The sequence below is a fragment of the Euprymna scolopes genome, chromosome 4, assembly GCF_053919585.1.
Source record: "Euprymna scolopes isolate OS-2025 chromosome 4, ASM5391958v1, whole genome shotgun sequence".
NCBI classification, from domain to species: domain Eukaryota; kingdom Metazoa; phylum Mollusca; class Cephalopoda; order Sepiida; family Sepiolidae; genus Euprymna; species Euprymna scolopes.
The window spans coordinates 18,725,375-18,747,202 of NC_136485.1; the positions used below are offsets into that span (position 1 = coordinate 18,725,375).

The 21,828-nt window shown below is 29.9% G+C and overlaps 1 protein-coding gene across 1 annotated transcript in view; it reads left to right on the forward strand.

Annotated features, from left to right (window-relative positions):
- The window catches only part of LOC145266928 (trafficking protein particle complex subunit 11-like), a 132,257-nt gene that overhangs the window by 57,464 nt on the left and 52,965 nt on the right, over window positions 1-21,828 (forward strand). The window contains exons 14-18 of the mRNA XM_080122731.1: window positions 729-783; window positions 2,832-2,977; window positions 6,405-6,466; window positions 8,431-8,557; window positions 16,039-16,111. Coding sequence (XP_079978857.1) covers window positions 729-783; window positions 2,832-2,977; window positions 6,405-6,466; window positions 8,431-8,557; window positions 16,039-16,111 — 463 coding nt within the window. The remainder of the gene's footprint in view (window positions 1-728; window positions 784-2,831; window positions 2,978-6,404; window positions 6,467-8,430; window positions 8,558-16,038; window positions 16,112-21,828) is intronic.

Here is a 21,828-nt window from a genome sequence, read left to right on the forward strand (position 1 = left end):
CCTCCCTAGGGGTGCCTTTCGGATTAAAACGGCTAAAATTGACCCTTCTGTGCTCTTTAAGGGCTGATAAAAACCCTCCATTTTTGAGACTATTTTACCGTATTTGTCCAAGATTTTCTGTGTATGTCTATTTAGCAGTTTTGCATGGTGCTGAACTCAAATTTAAATGTTAAGGCCTTGGTGGGTGGCAATGGTAAACTTAGCCATTTCTTTTTTTTGCATGGTGCTGAACTCAAATTTAAATATGTTAAGGCCTAAAACTGCACCGTTCATTTTCACCAGGATTTGACGTTCCCTGGGGACTTTTGGGGCTAAATGGGGGGAGGGGGAATGCTGAACTTAGTCATTTTTTTTTTTTTATACCTTGTTCACTGTGCACTCACGGAGAACCATGCATGCTTCACTTGGTTATCATTTTTTTCTGCTGCGATACAAAACCAAAACTAATTCCTTGTTTGAAAATGAGAGTTGTCTGCTAATTTTTGAAATAATAACTGTTTTCAACCAATGTTGAACCATGTAAGAACTATCACCAAATTGCATCTTTTTGGACAAAATTAGGATTTTTATCTTTTTATTTTATCTTTTGTTAATAATAGCACTTTATTCTTATTACTGAATCATCTGAATAAGTTATTTCAAATTAGGTTGTTAACTCATACATTATTTAAAGAAACATTTGGTATTTAACGAGTATTTAATACTTAATATTTTTTAATTTATTTCAGTGGTACAAATGGGAGAAGAGTATTTCCATGCAAAAGATTACAATAAAGCTTTAATGTAAGTTATTATTTTTATTCTCTCTCCTCACCTGTGTTATTTACATAATCAACTTCACAATCTAGTGGAGGATGATCTGTCTCTTTTTCATAGGAGAGATCTTGTTAATTGATCTTTATTCTCATTTCCACAGAATATGCTCGTCTTATTACCACAACTACAAACAACTTTTCCTTCTTTCCTCCATATGCCTGACATCAAACAGAATTCCATGAGCAGAATTTCTAAGAAACTACCACAGGATTGCTTCCCTGGGACTACAATATGATTATTAAGCTCTTGTTATAAACTGTTTTTAAATTTTCTTCATTCCATTCATTATTTTCAATCCTCATAATATTTTTCATCATTCAGTAGACAATCTATCACATTTAATCTTATAATTGAGTGGCTTTTAGCCTTGATAAATATTCAATAGTAAATGATAAAAAAAATATCTACAGGATTCCAAAGGTGTTCTCTTCTGAATTGTCATGTTCACCATGTTTTTGATATTTTCTTCAGCTTGCTTCAGTCGACAATTTCTATTGGAATCTCAAAGTAGTTAAAGAAAATACAGACAACACAAGCTCACATATTATAGACGGGTGAGATTATAGAATATAAAAGGCAAAGACAGAGAGAGAGGGTATTTGACTTTTTTTTTTAATATAAAATTTGGTTACTTATTTGTTTCTGACTCTTATCCATATCTTGTTTGTCCGTAACCTAAGGACTGTGGTATTCTCCATCCATCTTTGGATGATTTTCATTGTAGTTGAAACTTGAGAATTTTGAAATATCTGCCAATTTCTGTAAATGTTTTGTGTACACCTATTTCAGATGATGAAATTATAGCCTAAAAATTGGTAAAAATGATCCTAAAATGATGCAGCTTATCCTGGAGGGTATGAGACCTTAAGCACAATTTTCTTTTCTTGACCTTTTTTTTTCAGAAGCTTAGCTACAAGGTCAGGTGGTGATTTGATTAGAAGTGTTTCTGTAGAACAAACTGGATTTAAACTTGGACCACTCAGGTATTCAGGCGGTATCATTAACCAGTTAGCTACCTTTACTTATAACCAACGTTTTTATCTAAGATTTTAATGAGATTTAAACCATTAATTTAATGAGATTTAAACCATTACTTTAATGAGATTTAAACCATTACTTTAATGAGATTTAAACCATTACTTTAATGAGATTTAAACCATTACTTTAATGAGATTTAAACCATTACTTTAATGAGATTTAAACCATTAATTTAATGAGATTTAAACCATTAATTTAATGAGATTTAAACCATTAATTTAATGAGATTTAAACCATTAATTTAATGAGATTTAAACCATTAATTTAATGAGATTTAAACCATTAATTTAATGAGATTTAAACCATTAATTTAATGAGATTTAAACCATTAATTTAATGAGATTTAAACCATTAATTTAATGAGATTTAAACCATTAATTTAATGAGATTTAAACCATTAATTTAATGAGATTTAAACCATTAATTTAATGAGATTTAAACCATTAATTTAATGAGATTCAAACCATTTATTTAATGAGATTCAAACCTTTTATTTAATGTAATGGGATTGAGACAATTGAGAGAGAGACAATTAATTGAGATTGAGATAAGTGAAATGTAGATAATTGAGATTGATCTCATTGAATTAATGAGATTGGAAACCATTGAATAAATTTTAATGATTCAAACCATTACTTTAATGTAATGAGATTTAAACCATTGATTTAATGAGATTTAGATCATTAGTTTAATGGGCTATAAATTTTATCATATTCCTTAGATTTTGTACAGAAACTGAATTTAATTTTAATCTTCAGATCCATTTCATGTCATCTGGTTAAACTAATAAACTATCTGCTTTTCATTTGGGGTTCAGCTGATGCTAAAGTCATTACCAGTTTCTCATAATAGATAAACAGGTATACCTGGTGAACTATTGCTTCACTTCAAAAGTATTGATTACTGCCAAACCAATATGCTACAATTTATGTATTAATCACCTATCTTCTCTTTTCATCTATGTTTATCTTTTTCAGGATGCTGAACAAAGTGATGTGGGATTATCGGGTTGAGCGATGGTGGCCATTACTTACCTTTCTCTTGCAGACATCACTTAAATGTGCCTACCTTACTGCTAAAGTGCATGACTATATAACTGTATGCCTCGAACTTACTGGACAACGTATCCTTTTCAACTGTACAATTTATAATAAAAAAAAAAGCTTTATATAGCTGTAGTTTGGTTTCAGGTTCAATCCCTTTGGAACTCCTAATTAAACATCAAATATATTGGGATGTAAATTTGTGAGTGGTTAAAGAAACTTTTCCAGGCAAAAAATGAATCCAGTCATGATCAGCAGAAACATAACGGTTTTCACATTTTAGCACAGGAAGATATTGAAGAATTCAAGATTCAATCATTTTGTGAAACTGTTTTGGCATTTGATTGGTGTGTTCTTATCACACAGTTATGAATAGAATCAACCAATCCTTTTTGCATAGAAGCTCAGTGTATGTTAAATATAATAGAACATATATAAAAGAATAACAGTATAATTACATTCCAAAATCAAAATATTAATATTGTCCATATAAACCAAGATGGCTACCGGAAAAACACACGATATTGAGTCTTCTATGAATTTTCTTTTTTTTCCGACATTATATTGTCATGCATTTTTTACTTTCTAAGCAGAGAATTTCTAATTTTTCTGAGGTGTATATGTATGAAGAGAGTCAATATTGACATAACTGATTCTTTCTACATAATGAAACAAATCTGTAAAACATACTTAACTTTTAACATGCTGGAAGAGCTGTTTTGCATGAAAAATAAGTATTTGGTCATGGAATGTAATTATACTGTTATTCTTTTTTATATATATACTAGTGGGTGTGCCCGGCGTTGCTTGGGTGTTTAGAGGTGTGTGGGGAGAGGGTAAGTCAAAACTAAGCAACTAAGCAAAAATAAATATTATATAAAAAAACAATGTTAAAACTTCAAAATAAAATCACAAAAAAAACCGAGTGAACATGATGGGGGGGGGGGGAGAAGCAAAAAAAAAAAAAAAAATTGATGTTCAAACTTAGTGGGGGTGCCCAGTGTTGCCCAGGTGTTTGGAAGTGTAAGAAAGAAAAAGTTTTGGTAGGCAGGTAGGCTCAAACACGAATTCTTGAGGCGAAGATGGAAAAAAAGCGTGATGACTTACCTCGACGCGGGGGGGGGGGGGGCAGCAGCAATGATAATGTTTGAAGTTAAACCATTAAGAAGTTAACCGACAGGTGCGTAAATTTAATGAGGAATGAAATCCCGCACTTAAATTTTGCTGCAAGCCAGTTTTTTTTATTTTGTTTTGTTTCCACAAGATGGTGGGAGAAAACCAGTCCAAATGAATAGCAATTGTCTGATATGACAGTTTTCACCGCATTGATCAAAGCTGATTTGCTTTCTGGACGTCCCAGGCGGAAAGGCTGGGGAATCACTTTCACTCATTAGTTTCACTTTATTTATACTAAAAAGCCCAACAAACACAGGACACAATGAAATAACATGAATTTTATAAAAGTCGATCAAAATAAATCTAGGCACAACGTGCATTCGTAAATCGTAGATATTATCTAGGGGGTATATAAACAGTTCTAAGACATAGTGACCCCTTCCCCCTGAAAAGCTCGGTGAAAAAAGCCTTTCTTGGACATACAAAAATCCACACGCCCGTTTTTGCCTTTTATTTATTTATATTTATTTTTTATTTTTAAAACGGTAATCTACAGATGTGCATGTTTCGAGGTTCTTACCTCTCTTCAGTGTAACTTGACTGTGTTTCTAGGAATCAAACCCCAAACCAGGTCATTTCTTACTTAGAAAATCGCTCATATTTTATTTGGACATAGATAAAATAATAAAAACTGCATAAAAATATTATTTTTCTATGTCCAAATAAAATATGGGCGTCTTTTTATGCAAAAAATGATCTTTGAGGTGAAGATGCTACTTAACCATATTTATCTTTTACAAAAAGTAAAACTCAACAAGAAATCTACACAAGTTTATAAATGATAAAAATAAATCGTAAAATTATCTAGGACTTCATAACATAATGGTTAATGTGCCGGACTGTAATAAACATGGTCCAGGGTTCGATTCCTAGAGACAGTCAAGCTACGCTGAAGAGAGGTAGGAACTTTGAAACCTGCATGTCATTAGATTACTGTTTTAAAAATAATAAATAAATAAATAAAAATTTTATTTATCTACGTTCATATAAAATATGGGCAATTTTCTAAATAAAAAAAACGGTCTTTGAGGCTAAGACGCTACTTAACCCTATTTGTCGTTTAAAAAAAAATCAACAAGAAATCTATATATATTTAAAAATATAAGTCCCCTTCTGCTAGTATTAGACCTCTTTAAGAGAGTTATAATAAGCTGTGAACCTTAGTGTAATGCAAAGTTTCTGTGTCTGTATGTTTTTTGTATTTATCTGCTTACCGTGATCTTATATATAGAATTTATTGATCTCCTGACACCTAGTAATTTACTCCTTTTCGTTTGTCCTCACTTTCCTCTAACCATGCCTTGGATTTGTGAAAAATTTTGCACAAACATTAGTCATGGTGAAAGTAAATTTTTACCAGAACGGATTTTCTGAGATAATTCTGGTTATCCCATTTTGGGGTATTATAGGGGTAAAATTGCCCTCAAATCATTCATACTTTTATTTGTTCACACTTTTCTCAATAACCACGCCTTGAATTTTTAAAAAAATTTGCACAAACATTAGTCAGGGTGAAAGTAAATTTTTCACTCGTGGAGGGGGACGCTGCATGCTTGGCTTGTTTCCTTTTCCTTTCTCATGGTAAGTTTTCATTAGTAAAATTGTTTAAAATGTACATTTCAAAAAAACAATGATTTAGAAATCATTGCAGTAATTTATTAAATGAGTTTTAAATAATCGATAAAGCTTTGACATTAACTCTGTGAACCATGCAATTCCTATAGCCACTTACCAAGAAAACGAAGCCATAAAACCTGACATAGTGATATGGAACAAAGAGAACGAAGCAACCTTAATAGAAGTCAGTGTCTCCAATTATGCTGTGTTAAACTGAGCTGAGAGGGAAAAGATAAAATGCTAAGGTCTTATATACAACAGGAAAAGAAATTAGAATCTTAGGAAGATCTGTCATTCCAATAGTTATAGGAGCAACTAGATTCATAAAAAAGAATTTCAAAAACTACTTGGCAGATATCCTGGTGAATCAAGTGCAAGAGAGATACAAACAACTACTCTTTAAGGGATGGTTAGAATCTTAAAACAATCTCATGGTTGCAATGTACGGGATGGTAAGTGAATGTCTGGTATCCGATAGGCTGCCCCATCCCCATATAGAACAAAATAAGAAAAAAAAAAGTTCTAATAAATCAAAAATATAATTTCCAGAGAAATCTTTGAGGAATATATAATAAAGTTATGTGAATACAGAGTTATTTTACTGAAAATCTTGTATATAAGCAATTGCAAAGTTCTTATTCAATTTATATTTCTGTTTTATTCTTTCTACAAACTCACACCCAAAAACCCATTTTTCCTTACATATATCTACAGATGTATGTTGCTCAGTCGAAGAAAAAACTAGAGTTCTGATGAACTTTATTCGGGTAATGTCTGTAAGTATTTTTTTTATTCCTACAATTGTAATAAGCCGAGATAAGGAATAAGGTCAAAACACAGCTGAAGGTGTTTCGACTCCAAACCATGCAACAAAAGCAAATCAAAAGATCAGTTGACACACATGTAATTCTGTTAATTTTTGAATTTTTTCAACCCTTACTCATCAAAAGAATAGAAACTCATCAAACTTTAAAAGAAAATAAAGGAATATGGGCATGATTACAAAAGCCGAAAATCAAAGAGAAGTAGCAATTGTGTTAATTCACTACCTGCATAGCAGCAGCTGAATAGTATAATAGTTAGAACTTCCAACTGTCATTTGAGCAGTCAAGTTTTGATCCTGGCTCGAGGTAGTTGCTTGTCTAGCCGCACTGATGAACTGTGATACAGCAAAACAGTACTGTATGCGGATGACATATAGAAATTTAATAAATTTTATCATTTAACTCTCACTAATGATGTATACCTGAAATTATCGATGAAATCGATTTTTGTTAAAAGAAAGATTTCGCAGCTGTATCAAATGTTCCATATACAAAAGCTATTCTTGATTTACTGTGAATCAAAGACTTTGTGTTTATAATTTTTGCTCTGTGATCATGAATTACTTTTCAATAAATGCATTAGAATAGTCTCTTGCGTTTCAATTTCTATAATCTAGGATGTGATAACTTGAAATTATTTTCAATTGTGTCAGTGTTCAGACAAAATATCAATTATGAAATCTAATTTTATTGGCCACATATACAATTTACTGAACTTATTTTTTATACAAGCAAAAATATATCCGCCATCCGGCAGCTAATCTTAAGTATTCTTTTACTTTACATATCTTTTACATAAATTAGTAATAGTCAGCTTATGTACTTCCTAACTTCTGGAGAATCAGTTCCTTCAATTTTATAGATCTTCGGTATTTCTCTTGTGAAGTGATTTATTGAAATAAAATATAAAATAACAGTGAAAAATTTACAATAAAAATTAACAAAATTATAAAAAGATAAAAAATAACACAATTAGTCTTTATTTGCACTTTTAATAACAAAATTAAAAAATAAAGTTTTTTTTTTATTTAAAATTTTATAAGAAATATGTTTATGATATTATAAAAATACTTTTTTTTTCTCTAATTTTAAAAGTAAGTATTTAATTTATATAATAAATATGGGTTTATAGAAGTATAAAAATAAAATTGAAATCAAAGTAAAATAATATTCCCAAAATAAAAATAAAATACAAAAAGTGTTTTCAATAAACAAGAAAATAGATCAGTTATAAATTATAAACCATTTAAAAAAAGTTATTCAAATTGGGCATAGAAATAAGTAGTTAGGGCTTTGCTTTCTATCATATATCGATTATATATACAATATTTAAAAAAAACTTGTATTATGGATTTAAATACCTGAGCCCTTTTGATGGTAAGTGTGATAAGTGAAAAAAAAAAAAAGTTTCACATTTAAATTATCCAATTCTGAATAAAATTTATGGTTATTTAGAATTCAACTTAATTTGAGGAAACAAAGATATAGAAAAATCTTTGATGTACGTACTGATCACGGAATATTCCGAAAATCAAAAATTGATCAACTAGTTTATTCTTAAACTAAGAAAATCAAAAGTTATGATTTTTAGTGATTCAAAATTTTAATTGAATACTAACAAAATCTCTGTAGTCGAATTGAGTTGTCACCCTTCAATTTTAACACATTCTAAAACAACATGGCAATTTTGTCATAAAATTTTTTAAAATACTACATCTTTGTTCTATGATGGATATATAAGATTTGTCTGTATTTTTATTTAAGTGGAATTCTAAATAACTAAATTTACATTTATGTAAAAAAAAAAAAAAAAAAATGTAGCATAAAAATGTTTCTGTCAAAGTTATTATTTTCTATTTGTAATTTGTTTTTATTGTTATGTGAAAAATGTGTGTATGGATTTTTTTCCTTTTTAGAATGATTCACCAGAACCAGAGCCTGGCTTAGAGGCATCATGTGTGGAGAAAGCACGGAACTTATGGGCAAGCAGTGACGCTGCAAGTGGCCTATACAGGGTAGAAATGCAGAACATTGTTCCTTTCAGTAAGTTTTTTTTTAAATTTTTTTTTATATTTTAGTAAGTTATTAAACATTTAAAGTGTCGTTTTATTTTTATAATATTCTTCAGCATTTGAAAGAAAACGAGTAGCACTTAAAATATTTTTTTTTTTTTTTTTTTTTATTAAAAAATTTGTTGCTTCTATATTATAACGAAAAAAATATTGAATTCTAAGTAAAACAAATAGTACCTATTTTTTTTTTGGGGGGGGGGTCTCAAATAGTAACATATCCAAAAATTATGAAAAACAATTATTTGTGAATTTTGATAAAGTTACATGCTGGGTCACATGGTTAAGCAAAAAAGGGAGAAACTCAATTGAAAAAAATTCTAGCAGACAATTTATTCAGAAAAGAAAAACATAACATATATACATAATTTATGAATTTTTCTAAAAAAAATAACTTTTTTTTTTTTCTTTTTTAACGTTTTCAAAATTTTTCAAAATTACTTTTCTGAAATTTGCATAAAATTTCCAAGACATTGAAAACTTAATTACCTCCCCTTTTAATCTATAGCTTTTGAAAACAAATGACTAGATTTTACAAATGTCTTTTTTCATAAATAATTAATTTTCTAGCTTATCGTTTTTCATAATTGTTGGATATGTTACTATTTGCGACATGCCAATTACGTCGGTACCATTTGTTTTGCTTGAAAGTCAATATTTTTTCGTTATAATAATATAGACACACCAAAGCATTCTTTTTAGCCTTCTTTTTAGTCATAGTATTGTTTTTAGTTTTGTTATTTTTAGTACTTCAATACTTTCATTGTTAGTAGTATTTTAGCCTTCTTTTTACATTGTAGCTTTTATTTTTAGCATTCCTTTTAGATCTTTAGTATGCTTTTTATAATTTTATATTTCTTTTTTAATTACTCTTTAAAACGTTTTTCACTTTTTTAAACAGTTTTGTCAGCATTCTTTCATATATCAAATAAGGAGAGATTAGAAAAATATTTCTTTTATTTTAATATTAAAAAGAAATTTTTCTTTTATTTGTCTACCAAACTCCAGCCACATCGTTGCAATGTTGCATCTGTGTGTTTTACAAATACTTCAATCGAATATGCTCTGACAAGCTTGTTGCTCCCTCGATGTGCAAGGTGCCTTCCAGAAGTTTGCAGATGTTCTTCGTATGCGCACTTTTATTGATAGTACACACATGAAACTCACGTTCCCTGTGAAGTAATCTCCTCTGACTGCAATGCACTTGTTGGACCGTTCCAACAACTTCTGGAAGGCCCCATGGAAGTCCTCTTGTGTGAACGTGTCAATGACCCTCGTCACAGCATCTTTCATCTCCTCAGTTGTCTCATAACTACAGTCTAGGGAATAATCAAGTCACACGGAGCAAGGTCTGGACTATAGCAAGGGTGAGAAACTGCCTTGATGCCCATCTTTACAAGGGTGTATATTTCTGCTATAACTGTTCATTTGAACCTGAAATCATGAAAATTGGTCAGTCATCTCATAAGATGTATAGCAATTACATAGTGGATGTTCAGGGGTCTATGATAAATTTAAATGCCTGTACGAAAAAGTCTGGAAACTTATTGAAGGCACCTTGTAAATACACCCAACCAACAGTTAACTCCCATACCTTCACTGTTGAGATCACTAGATGTCAAGGTTTTCTACTTTAAAAGCTTTTTTCATTAAACTGCTATGCTTTGAAATTCTCCCTTGTTTGACTAATAACAAGTAGAAATTTAAATGTAATGTAAACAAACATCTCGCTGCACAACTCTTTAGGATTTCTCCAAAGGTATCGCCCCTAATTTACAGTAGCTTCTTCCGTTTTTGTAGCATTCATACCTTGTTTGGAGTGAATAATAGTTTAAAAAAAAAAAAAAAACTTAAGAAAATAACTTATGTGATTCGAATGTTTCACAACAACATTGCTGAGACTAAGTTTTGAGATAATTTTATAAAAATAAATGTTTCCAAAAAATTGAGTATTTAACATTCATTTAAAAAAAACGGTAAAAGTTGTCTGTTGATTTAGAATGAGTGGTTTATGGCAAATTGATGGTTGAATATGGTTAATTTTCTACTTAGTTTTGCATTAAATATTAATCCCTATTAATATGTAACTACACATAAATCGGATACATAATAGTGAGTTCGCTGCACTTGATCATAACAAAGGTTCATACACAATTTCAGCCAGATTTCCCCAATAGTTTCCGAGAAAAAAATGGAATGGACAGGCAAAGAAAAATACATAAAAAAATTATTTTCCTATGCTCATCAACTTAGCTATAAGACTTAAAATTATATCCAAAAATAAACAATATATCATTGAATATAAAAAAAAATATATATAACTACATATACAGCATAACTATGCTGACACCGGTTTTTACCAGATCACCAAAGTTAAGCAACATTGAACCTGGCTAGTACCAGATGTGTGACTTTTTGGAAATACTACGCACTATATGTGCTCTTTGTTTATCTTTTGTATTGTTTCCAGTCATCCTGAAATTATATATACTTGCAACTGGAATTAAAACCGTGTCGACTTAGGAGAGGTGTGGTTAGAATTGTGCAACTCTTGCCACAAAAATTTCTCATACAAGCACACTTCAGTGAGTATCCATAGTTTGACAAGATTGAACAGAGCTGTTTATTTATTTATTTATTTTTTATATAGCCACATGTAAACTATGAGAAATATAATGGAGGCTGATGAAATTTTTAGTTGAATGAGAAAATCTGTTGGATTGAGAAAGTGTCGACATTACAGTCATGCATGAAGTTTTATTTTTTAATTACTTTGAGTATGTTTGGATTTAGAAAAATCCAAACATACAAACTCGTGAGAAATGTAGGATTGCAAATGTGGTTGAAAGAAAACTGATTTACATTTCATATTCATGATTAGGGCTATGACAACAGCATATTCTTTTCCTTATTTTGGTTCTAAGATATATATCCATTGATATCTTATGTTTTTTATGTAGAGTGGTGTGGTTCGCGGTTGATTAATTGTGTCTGTGTCGGATATATACTCGAGAGTCAAAACAATGAAAAAATATGCTGTTGTCTTAGGCCTATTCATAATTCTACCATTTTACGATCATTAGAAATTGATTCCTTTACATACTCGATGCTATGCACGATTGATTGTTCACAAATTCAAAGTCATTAGAAACCTTAACATATACGAAAATCATTTAAATATGACAGATATCAAGTGATGCAGACAACATTACATAGAAAATTGATTTTCTTTTATTAATGAATCCTTGATTATCAAGATCTACACTCAAATATAAACAATGGCCAATCCAGAAAACAACAATTTTTCCTCCTTTCTCAGAAATATTGTTCATGGATTGTGTCACTTGGGACTAATTATATTATGGTATTGATCCTTGCTAAATGACGGTCTACTAGATATTTAAGGTTCAATTCTCAGTACGGTTAATACTAAGAATACAATTACAAATCAATAACTATTTGCTCTGCAATGTTAATTTACTCCTAATTCAAACACCTGTTCTTAAGTAAATCGCTATCTTGTTTTCCTGCCAAATGAAATAACTACAAGGGACATCATTCTAAACAGAAAGTGTCGACATGACAGTCAAGCCTGAAGTGTTATTTTTTTAAAAATTACTTTGAGACCTTGAGTCGTTTTACGTTGTAAAAAATCTAAGCATACAAATTTGAGTAATATATTATAGGATTGCAAATATGGTTGAAAGAAAACTGATTTACATTTCACATCCTACCATTTTATGATCATGAGAAATTGATTCCTTTACGTACTTGATGCTATGCACAATTGAGTATTCACAAATTTAAAGTCATTAGAAACCTGATAGAAACTTGATAGAGTTCAAAATAGACTTCGTAGCCTTGTAGGAGATGTCCTTTTCTCTTCCCTGCAATCTCTATCTGACAGAAGAGATGCTGCGAGTTTGTCTCTGCTTTATCGTTATTTTTATGGCAAATGCTTGACTGAGCTTCAATCTATGGTCTCCCCTTGCCAAACTTTCACAAGAAACACTTGTCTAGCTGAAAACACTATCAATAATTACCCCAACTCTTTATCTGTGCCTAAACCTAAACATAGATTCCATGAACAAAGCTTCTTTCTTAGAATTGCACGCCTGTAGAACTGTCTTCCATTTTCCTGCTTTCCAGCTGACTACAATATGGTTGTCTTCAAGTCCAATGTAAACAAGTTCTTGATGAACCGTTCCCCTTAAGTTAACAATTTTATCGAATTTCCATTACTAACGATTACTATATTGTTCAATTGACTATTGTACACTCTTAACCCTTATCCTCGAGTGGTCTCTGGGCCTTGATAAGTGGTTATGCCTATGTAAAAAAAAAAAAAAAACCCTTAATCATATTTGGCACTTCTACACTATTAGGACAGAAATTTCAGAAATAGTAAAACTGAATTTCACATGAAATGTTATCTACATATCCCTCGTATTTTTAAGATGATTATATCCAAAAATTATGAAAATCAATGCAGTAGAAAATTATTTATTAAAGAAAATAGAATTTGAAGAACACGATCGTGTTTGCTTATGTAAGACATAGTAGAGGTCACATGGCAGGTAATTTCCTCCCGATAATTCTTGAAAAACTCAAAAAAAAAAAAAATTTGGAATTTTTCAAATGGACCTGAGGAAATTGAATCCGTGTGATATTTATTATTTTTGCTCAAATAAAATCCGTATTGTTGATTTCCTGCATGCACTTTTGACAGGTTCACTGTATCCATGTTTTGTTTATTTTATTTGTTATACGTTAGTCACATTAGACATTTAGAGTTACTTCCCTTGTTTATGATTTCGTTTCATTTTATAAAAACAAGATGGCCACAATTTTTCATCTGCTAACCTGATTAAAGTTGTTTTTTTTTTAATAATTCAGTAATATTCAGGTAATTTCGACTGAATAATTTGGAAGCTATTATTGTAATTTATTAGAATTGACAAAAAAAAATCAGTAGAAACCATTGTTTTTTTTTTTTAATCTGAGAACTCAATTTATTGATTACAAAATTTTGTCCTAATAGTGTAGAAGTACCTCATATTTAAATATGACAGAAATATAACCATAATATCAAGTGATGCTGACAACATTATATAGAAAACGATTTTCTTTTATTAATGAATCCTTGATTATCAAGATCTACACTCAAATATAAAAAATAGCCAATCCAAAAAACAGCAATTTTTCCTCCTTTCTCAGAAATATTGTTCATGGATTGTGTCACTTGGAACTGATTGTTATGTTATGCTATTGATCCTTACTAAATGACAGTCTACTAGATGTTGAAGGTTCAATTCTCAGTACGGTTAATACTAAGAATACAATTACAAATTAATGACTATTTGCTCTGCAACCAATGTTAATTTACTCCTGTTACAGAAACCTGTTAAATAAACTGCTATCTTGTTTTTTTTTTTTTTTTCAAATGAAATAACTACAAGGGAGATCATTCTAAACAGACTTTATTTTATATAGAGACAAGAGGAGACAACTCGAGTCTTAACTTTGTTTAACACAAAATTACTGAAAACTTTTTTCTGATCTTGGTTAATGGAACAAAAGCAAGCTACCCACATGAGGTAAATAAAAAGGTGCTTTCAAAATTCCATACAGATTCTTGAATTTAATACAGAAAGATTCCAGAGTTTGACAAGATATGCTTAAAAAAGGCTGCAGATTACATCAGCTGAAACCGCAGAATAATATCCAGATGAGAAGAGTAGTGCGACTAATCGCAATAATACAATGGCTTTGTTTTCGAAAAAATGTTTTTAGTTTCATTCATTGTATATTGTTTTTTTTGTTGAGCTGAGGTATTGTTCATTGCTCATATAGCTCCATCCTTCCATGCTTTACATTCTCTTAAGAAATGGGTTAATTATACTGAAGCGGCACATATCCTATAAAGGTTGAACCAGATTCCTTCAAAGGAGGGAGTTTCATGGGAGTATGAAATTCACAATTGATTTCTTATTGCTTGAAGTTACTCTTGCCAAGAAATATACAACATAATCATGTTGATATACCTCGTTCGTGTTAAATCACTGAAGTTTGTTTTTTTTTTATACATAGGCGTCACCACTTATCAAGGCCGAGAGGCCACTCCAGGATAAGGGTTAAAGAGTGTACAGTAGTCAAAAGGACAATATAGTAATCGATAGTAATGGAAGTTTGGTAAATTTGTTAACTTAAGTGTAACAGCTCAACAGAAACTTGTTCACGTTGGACTTGAAGACAACCATATTATAGACAGCTGGAAAGCAGGAAAACGGAAGACAATTCCACAGGCGTGCAGTTCTAAGAAAGAAGCTTTGATCATGGAATCTACGTTTAGGTTTAGGCACAGATAAAAAGTGGGGGGAATTATTGATAGTTAAGCAATATTGAGCCTGATCAGTACCAGATGGATGACCAATTGGAAATACCAGGTGCTGTATGTAGGAGGATGCTGACACTTCCCTACAAGAACTGCAAAAACCTAACGTCATTTACACTGACCAAGATATACATGCAACCGGGGACTGATTGTAAATTTGATATTCTCTTGAGATTTCAACCTTTGGAGTCAGCCGGTCAACCCACCTTGTGTGAGTACTGTTGGCTTACTTACATAGCAGGGAACACCAAAAGGACTGCACATTTTGTAGGTGAAAGCATACTTTTCCTAATGTGTTCACTTTTTAAAACCTCATCTTGCTTTCTCTTAGAGTAGTTAAATTAATTCTGTGTAATTTTAATTGTTAGCATGTGTTCACGTGTGTCTTGGTCCACCTAAAAGATGTGACTATTGCCTTCATCTCCTCTAATGAGGGTCCACATTACAATATTAGTAGCAGGTAAAAAAGCAAACTAGATCCGACATATTTGAAATAATTATAATATTCATATAAAAAAGGGTAGAATAGTGGATTTTGAAACCAACACATTTCAGGTGAAAACATTATGTATTTACTTGTTATGTTGAAATTCGTATGACTTCCAAAATGATGAAAAATGATTCAGGAGAAAATAATTACAAGAAAAAAAAATTATTGATTTATAGTTTTATCGTATTGTTTAATGTGGAAAACTTCACAAAATCCAGGGGAGGTAACTGCAATCAATCAGTTTGACAAAATAATTATTTCAAACTACAAAATATTGGATCGTTATTGTGGATGATTTTCTTTTTTTTTTTTTTTTTTTTTGTAAAAACTAGATCTTATAGAATTTTTCATAATTTTTGGAATTTATACTAATTTCGATATGACAAAGTATGTAATGTTTTCATCTGAAATGCGTTTGTTTCAGAATTCACTATTCTGCATAAGCACCCAAGAAACGTCTAAATCATATTACTTTAATGATTTTGCTGATGATTTGAATGTTTTAATGTTTAAGATTTCGTTCAAAAAAATTTTTTTTTTTTTTTAAATAAATTTTATTTTTAATTTCCAGTTGAATGTAAAGGGAGATTCACCAATGATAGTTTCTCTGCAGACACAGAAATACAATTAGAAGTCTATCTCAGGTGAGCTTACTCTTTATATTTCCACCTAAAAGAAATTCTTTGAAAATGGAAAACTAAGATATCATTTTTTTACATGGAGGTCACCACTTATCAAAGCCCGGAAGCCACTCAGGGATAAGGGTTATTGCATGTACAGTAATCAATAGGATAGTATCGTAGTAATCGTTAGTATTGGAGATTTGATAAAGTGTCTTACTTAAGGGGGTGGTTCATCAGGAATTTGTTTATGTTGGCTTTCAAGTTTAAGTTTTGATAAGGAAAATGATTATTTTATTATTTAGCACATAAAAAACTTAAACTCAAACTCCTTTATTTATCAAAAAAAAACAAAACGTAAAAAAACTAGATCAATCATAGTCAAGGGAGGCCCAAAGGCCTCTTTTTCATTGTCTACTATACAGATGTAAGGTGGGATGTCACTCGTTTCACAATATTATTCCATTTACTTTTCATCTTTACCTTGTGTGCGGCAACAGTTAGTGGTTTGTACTTTTTTATCAAAGTTATAAAATGATATATTTAATGATATATATCGCAACTACTGCCCCAACAGTTTAGCTGATAATGACAAATTTTATGGAAAAAGGTTTGTTTTTTTTTCTTTATAGTGTTGACCCTGATGGAGATAAATTATTTGAAAAAATTTTTATTAACAGGAAATTGTACGGATTGATTTAGTAAGCACCATTAAATTTGCATTTGTCTCACTTGTATTTTATAAGCTTTTTAACTCTTGAAAATTTTAATTTGATCTTGAGTATTGAGCGCTGATCATATATCTTACACAATAATATCCTAAAATATAGTTTGAAATGAATTTTGGCATTACTCCTTAACAATTTTGTTTAAGTAGCTACTGTGAGTTATTTGCCCTTGAACAATTTTCTGGAGAAAATGCAAAGGATAAGTCAAAAGTAATGTCAAGTAATGGAACAAATAAGAATTAAGATGAATGGGTGTCGATACAAACATTATTTTTGTCCATATGTATGTGGATTTGTTGTAAGTTTGTGAGACTAAGCTGTTGCTATAATTTAGCAATCCATGACTGACTTGTGTTTGTTGAGATGCCAGGAGCCAAGGAACCATAGCTGGAGTTTATTTGCCCACAGGAAGTCTATATAATAGTCTTCACTGACAATGGTTCTTGTGGCAAGTTAAATTCTTATATAATTAATGTGCACAAATTTGGCTCTCAGAAGAGGTGACTCTTTTCAATTGGTTAAAGTCCAGTATAGGCAACCAATCAAGATTGTGTACTTTGATAGAATTGACCAATCAATATTAAGTAATTTTACTTTTTGTATTTGAGATTCACCACTTATCAAGACTCGAAGGCCACTGGAGGATAAGGGTTAATAAATGTAAGGCGATGGTAGTAATGACTTATGGGGTAAATTGGCTAGAATCTATGAGGACGGCTGAACAGGAACTTGTTTATATTATATTTGAAAGCTGCCATGCTATTTAACCGGGAAGCATGCTAGCTGAACAGTATTTCAAGGTGAGCTGTTCTGGGAAATAGGTTTTGTTCATGGAATCTGTACTTACATTTAGGTACAGATAGAGAGTGGGGAAAATTAGATATAGTTGTAGCTAGTCGAGTGTTTTTTTGTGGAAGTTTAGCAAGAGGGAACCATAGATTTGATTCAATCAAGCACTTGCCATGAAAATAGCAATGTCTCTTCTGTGGGAAAGAGGTTGCAGGGAAGAGAAAAGGGCATCACCTACTAAGTCTTGAAGCCGGTTTTAAACTATTAAAGCAGGATAGAGCATGCCGAGCAGCTCCTGCTGAGATATGGCAACAGTACTCCATTTTAGGACGTATCTGGCTCTTATACAAAAAGAGGATTACATCGGCAGTGAGATACTTACTGGAGCAGTAGAGTGATCCAACCATTTTACCAGTGATCTTGGCAAGATTTGATGTATGTGTTCCATTTCAGATCAGGAGTTCATCCAAATAAATATTAAATACCTTACAAAGATCATTTCTATGACATGGTTGTTACTGTTGGAAGTAAACTTGGTTGTATTTATTTTATTTGTTAAGTATTTTTACTAAAGCAAATTACATGAATAGTGATTTAAAAAGTACAACACACGTTCATTGGAGTAATATTGAAATCCATAGTTTCTGACCATAAATTAAGGTATTTTATATTTTGGTTTCTTTTAATTTTATACTTGTGTTCAATGCTTCATCAATTTGTTGCATGCAAATGTGAAGTTTACACCTGAAGATTATCTTCATTAGCTATAAAAAGACTGTTTTGCAGTCATGCCTACATAATACTAAAATGTAGATATTGTAGCAGATGTATCTGGCATTGCCCGGTATTAAAATAACGTTAAATTCTTTAAAAAAAAAAAATGAAAAGAAACTGAGAAATGTGCATGCGAATATGTTTTTTTTAATAATGTTCACTTTTTGGAAGTAAAAAAAAAAAATACTCGAGCTGAGATCGAAATCAAAACCTAAAGACAGTAAGTCAAGTATGATAACCATTAGTCCAGCTTGCTATGATCGTTAAAGTGTTTTTAAACTTACTTATTCTTAAGATAAGGAAGCTGTCATGTGAACAATTCGTGCATGTGCAGTTATGAAACAGTCGACAAACAGAAAAATCTGATGACCTCCCCTCAAGTACCAATTTTTCAATGTTGATCCCTTAGCAGCCCCTTTTTCTGGATGAAAACCGACTAGTTTTCCACATGTCTGAATACCCTATATGCAAAGTTTCAAGTCTGTAGATCAAAAATTTATTGAGTATATATAGTTTGAGAGTTGTCCTCACACACACTTCTCACTTTTATAGATATATAGATAATGAGTGTTCCCAATGAAGTGCTATATTATAAAAGTATTTATAGTTCTTGTATTAATTAAATTTATTGATCTATATTTTAAAACAAAAATTGGAAAAATTTTATTTCAGTAGTGTGTGTGTATATATATATATATATATATATTTATATATACTTATATATACTTAAATAAATTACATGTTTTAATCAATTATTATCAAGGTTTCAGGCTCCTATCAAGCGTGTTTTTAATCTGCGGATATTTGTTGCTAGTTTTCAGATCATCTCTTTATAAATATGTATATGTGTGTGTATATATAATATATATATATATATATATATATATATATATATACATACCGGATGTCCACAAAATTTTTAGGCAATTTTCTGAATTCATCAAAATATTTTTAGAAGTACTATTAAAATAATTCTTTTTACATATTAATGATATTGTTAAAACTTTAATAACTGATTATTTAAATCTTTCAGATTCTCAACTTTAATTGTGATTATTAATAAATTTAAAAAAAAATTTTTTTTAAGATTTTGTGGGGACCCTTATATATATGTATAAATATGATTAGAAGTTTATTACCAAGTTTTAATTAAAATGTAATCATTAGATTAACTTTATATATGGAATGTTTGATAGTATAAATATTTTTTATCTTTTTGCAACTTTATAATTCATTCCTGTTTCTTGTTTCAAAGGTTATCTAATTATTTTGAACAAAATTTTGAATGGTTATAATTATAAAACTTGGTACTTATTTAGAATTAGACTTATTTTCAAAACAAAAATACAGAAAAATCTTTAAAAAAAACTTTGTATGTATCATGAAATGAAGATGTCATATTCTAAAAGTCATGTAAATTGATCAACTATTTTTTTAACAAAGAAAATCAAATTTTATGATGGAGCAAGGTGTGATTTGATATTTCATGTTTTATAAATAAAAAGGAGACAACTCAATTTGAATTATCCAAATAAAAATCAGCCTTACAATAGTTACAATTTTCTAGTAAAAGTACTAAAAATCGTAAAAAGAAATGATTTTATATAATATATATATATATATATATATATATATATACTAGAATTTATGTGATTTTTGGAGTATATCATTTTCATTCAGTGATGGTTATGTACATTTTAAAGATTTTTTTTCCTCAATTTAGTTTTCTAAAATAAATTTAATTCTAAATAAGGTCATAGAGCTCTACTTTGAATTGATTATTTTTTTTCTTTGAATAAAATCTAGAAAATATATAATGTTGAAATAATTTTTTTTAATTTTTAGGCAATACTAAGCATTCACTTGCAAAAAAAAAGATTTCTTACACTATTTGTTATTTTTGACTTTTTTTTGTTTTTATTTTTATGCAGGATAAAAGAGTAAGTATAAATAAGTAAAGCAACCACTTCAAACCTTTTTATTCCTCTTTTTTCACTTTTCCTGCTGTTGGTGTTTATACTTATCTCTTAAATGTTTTTTACATCCCTCCCCGCAGCACACACGACAAAAATTGAAAAAATAGAAATCAGCATTTACCTCTTGACACATGACTAGAAAACATTTGGTGCTTATTTGGAATTACACTTAATGAAAAAAAAAACTAGTACAAATTTTTATGATGTATGCACTTGTCAACGGAATTAAGATATCATATTCCTAAAATCACATCAATTGATCAAGTATTTTTTTTTTTTTTTTTTTGTTACTAAAAACATCCCAAATTACGATTTTTAGCAATTAAAATGAGTTTTAATTATTTTGTATACAAATAAAATCTTTATTGTCGAATTGAATTATTAAATCTTAAATTAATCTTAGCTCTTAAATTTTAAAACAAAATGACTGCTTTCAGACTCTGTGTCGCTTCCTCGAAATTTGATTACAAAAAAAAGTTACTTGATCAATTTACATGATTTTTAGAATATGACATCTTCGTTTTGTGATGAGTACATACATCATAAAGATTTGTCTGTATTTTTGTTTTTCATTAAGAGAAATTCTAAATAAACATGAAATATTTTTCTTAAATGAAAAAAAAAATCATTCAAAATAATTTATTTGTAAGAAGCAAAATACTATTGACATCACATTTTTTGATAGTTTAAATAAAAACAATATAAATAACTTGTTTTAAAAATCAGACTAAATTAAAATGCTGTAGATCTTCCATTTATGAATTTTCAATTTATTCCTTGTGCATTACATGTAAATGGTTTCAAAAAGAAATAAAATCTCTTTGAATAAGTCGAGTGCAAATTTGATTCTTACGCCAGAATTGATACTTTGAGAAGCGCTCTGGATGTTTTAGTTTTAGTTCCATTACTGAAAATATTATGAGAAAAAATATATAGCATCACCATTAAGATATTAAAAGAAAATACAATTATATGTTGATAAATCTTTCTGAAACGTAGTCTATTAAACATCCACACATTTTAAAATTCGAATCTTAAATTCGAGCACTTATATCCTTATCTAATTTATACTCATTCTGTTGTTTCTTCGCCCATGATAGCTAATATCCCCCCTTAATATTTGGCCCTGGTCTGTTAGTTTTTCTAATAGGTCATTGAACATGTTGATTTGAAGTATAAAATGTAATTAGATTTCTTTCTAGAAAATATTTCATCTCAAGAAGAAAAAATTTCAAGTAGCTGCTATCTGAAAACAAGGGACGCAACTCTATATTTTCCATATAGAGTTCCTTCCCTTCGATTCGAACAAAAATATTTTTTGGGGAGGGGGCTTGACATAGTCAAGAAAGTTACATGTAAACACACGGATAAGGACAGTAAAATATAAAATTTATTGAATAATACTGGAAATTTAATTGAAATTAAATTTTTGGTGATGTAAAAATAAAATATCAAAATAATTCTGGTTTGTTTA